This window comes from Mizuhopecten yessoensis, unplaced genomic scaffold, assembly GCF_002113885.1.
Source record: "Mizuhopecten yessoensis strain PY_sf001 unplaced genomic scaffold, ASM211388v2 scaffold11117, whole genome shotgun sequence".
NCBI classification, from domain to species: Eukaryota; Metazoa; Mollusca; class Bivalvia; order Pectinida; family Pectinidae; genus Mizuhopecten; species Mizuhopecten yessoensis.
In genome coordinates this window covers 280,503-282,984 of record NW_018408888.1, presented here as the reverse complement: position 1 = coordinate 282,984, position 2,482 = coordinate 280,503, and the positions used below count along the sequence as shown (strand labels likewise).

The window sequence follows — 2,482 nt, the reverse complement described above, 5'->3', positions numbered from 1 at the left end:
AATGATATAGTCAAATGTCTTGGTCAATCAACAGAAGGGTCGTTATTTGTGGATGACTTCTTGATCTGTTACAGATCTAAGAACATGCACACGATAGAACGACAACTTCAACAGAGTTTAAACAAACTACAAAATTGGGCAGACGAAAACGGCTTCAAATTCTCTAAATCCAAAACTGTGTGCATGCATTTCTGTCAAAAACGAAAAGCACACAATGACCCAAATCTAACACTCGATGGCACTAGAATTCCTGTTGTTGAACAGACTAAATTTCTCGGCCTCATTTTTGATTCGAAACTCTCTTTCATACCACATATAAAGTATCTGAAGGATAAGTGTTCCAAGGCGTTAAACATTATACGAGTCCTTTCTCATACTGATTGGGGAGCGGATCGTGAAATGCTTTTGCGCCTATACAGATCACTTATTCGAACAAAACTGGATTATGGTTCTATGGTATACGGGTCAGCGCGCAGTTCGTACCTTCAGATGCTAGATCCAATCCATAACCAAGGGCTACGTCTTGCCCTGGGAGCTTTTCGAACAACACCTGTAAAAAGCCTGTACGTGGAAGCAAATGAACCATCCCTTTATGACAGAAGAATAAAACTTTCATTACAATTTGCAACTCAATTAAAATCAAACCCTAAAAATCCTGCTTTCAACCAAGTATTCAACCCCAAATACCAAAACATATTTACGCAAAACCAAAAACTTCTGCCAACATTTGGTATCCGAATTTTGAATTTCCTGCAAGAACTCAACATAAAATTGACGGACATAGCTGAATTTAACATATCTGATGTTCCTCCGTGGACCATTCAAACCCCCGATTTTAACTTTACATTACATGAGCGAGGGAAATCAAGTGTTATGCCCGAAGAACACAAATCCTCCTTTCGGGAATGCATTTCGAATTACCCTTCTCATACACAACTTTACACCGATGGCTCCAAAGAAGGTGAGAAAGTGGCAGCAGCCTGCTGTACTGCCAATACTTGCACTTCAGTCCGACTACCAGACGGCGCCTCCATCTTTTCTGCTGAAGCATGCGCCATTGGTTTGGCCCTCGACCATATCGATGAACACCGCATTAAAAAGGCAATTATTTGTTCAGACTCTCTATCTGTCCTACAGAGTTTACAGTTACGAGATCCTAAAAACACAATCGTACAAAACCTTGCTCTTCGAATATCTCGTATATTAAAAAAGTCTAAAATAACTTTACTATGGATTCCGAGCCATGTCGGAATAAAAGGCAACGAATTTGCTGACAGGGAAGCAAAAAATGCATTGAATCTCGAACAAACAAATATCAAACTACCATACACAGATTTTAAACCTACTATTCGTACAGCCATTCAAAATGAATGGCAGAAACGCTGGTCTCTGGAGACCAACAACAAACTTTTTAAGATACAACCGAAACTTAAAACATCTATTCCCAGTCGGAAAGATCGTAGAGAGGAAGTTGTCCTCGCTCGGCTCCGCACTGGGCACACATATCCTACTCATTCGTACCTTTTAAAACGAGAAGATATACCTTCATGCCACGCATGTGACACTCCATTTACAGTGGAGCATTTTTTAATAGAATGTTCCGATTTTAAACACATTCGTGATAACTACTTCCGAGTCCCGGATATGAAAACACTTTTCAGTTCCGTGGATTCGAAGGCATTATTTAACTATTTGAAAGACATCGGGCTATTTTATAGACTCTGATGTATTTTAACCCACCTTATCATTTTTGACGTTATATATATATCGCATATTCCATATCATCTATTCGTTATCTCTTTTATTATTTTAACTCCCTTTTATTTATTTTTTTATTATCTACACATACAATGCGAATACTTTTAAAATGAACCATTTTATCTTATTTTATCTTCGCTATTCACATGTTTGTTAAAAAAGTAAAATAAATAAATAAATCACCATGGCCCTAAATGACCACAGCCGTCGATGGGCCGTTAAACATAAACAAACAAACAAACAATTTATCACTTGTAAACTACTAAGGTTTGTTGTCGACTTATTGTTCAATAGGATTGGGTACCGGTAGCAGCGTTACCGCAAAACTTTCCAGCTATCTACAGGAACTTGATCTAGGGATACGAAACATGCATTGTGGAAGCTATTAAACTCATCAATAAACAAAATATTGAACGGAAACCAGTAAACTAATCAGAGATGGGTAGCCTCATTTATTATGTGTACTAAATGTATATGCGCACATTGAATCGGCGGTCGAATAGCTTGACACTCGCCAGTATGATTTGGAACGACATATTAGGTTGAAATCGAGCAATTTAAAAGGCAGATATTGTACGGACTCCAAAAAACCCAATCAGAATCGGGTTGTGTCAGTAATGCGTAAATATGTTAAACACATCAATTTGCCAATAGACATTTGCCAATGTGAATAGCAAATTAATATTCCCCGTTTTCACGAAAGTAGGAGGTAAAATCCATAATA

At 37.9% G+C, this 2,482-nt stretch overlaps 1 protein-coding gene across 1 annotated transcript in view; it reads left to right on the top strand.

Moving 5' to 3' along the window:
• Positions 1 to 2,147, top strand: part of LOC110466120 — a 3,968-nt gene extending 1,821 nt beyond the window's left edge. The window contains exon 2 of the mRNA XM_021522450.1: positions 2,053 to 2,147. Within this exon, the coding sequence (XP_021378125.1) occupies positions 2,053 to 2,147 (95 nt within the window). The remainder of the gene's footprint in view (positions 1 to 2,052) is intronic.
• Positions 2,148 to 2,482: the final 335 nt, after the last annotated feature.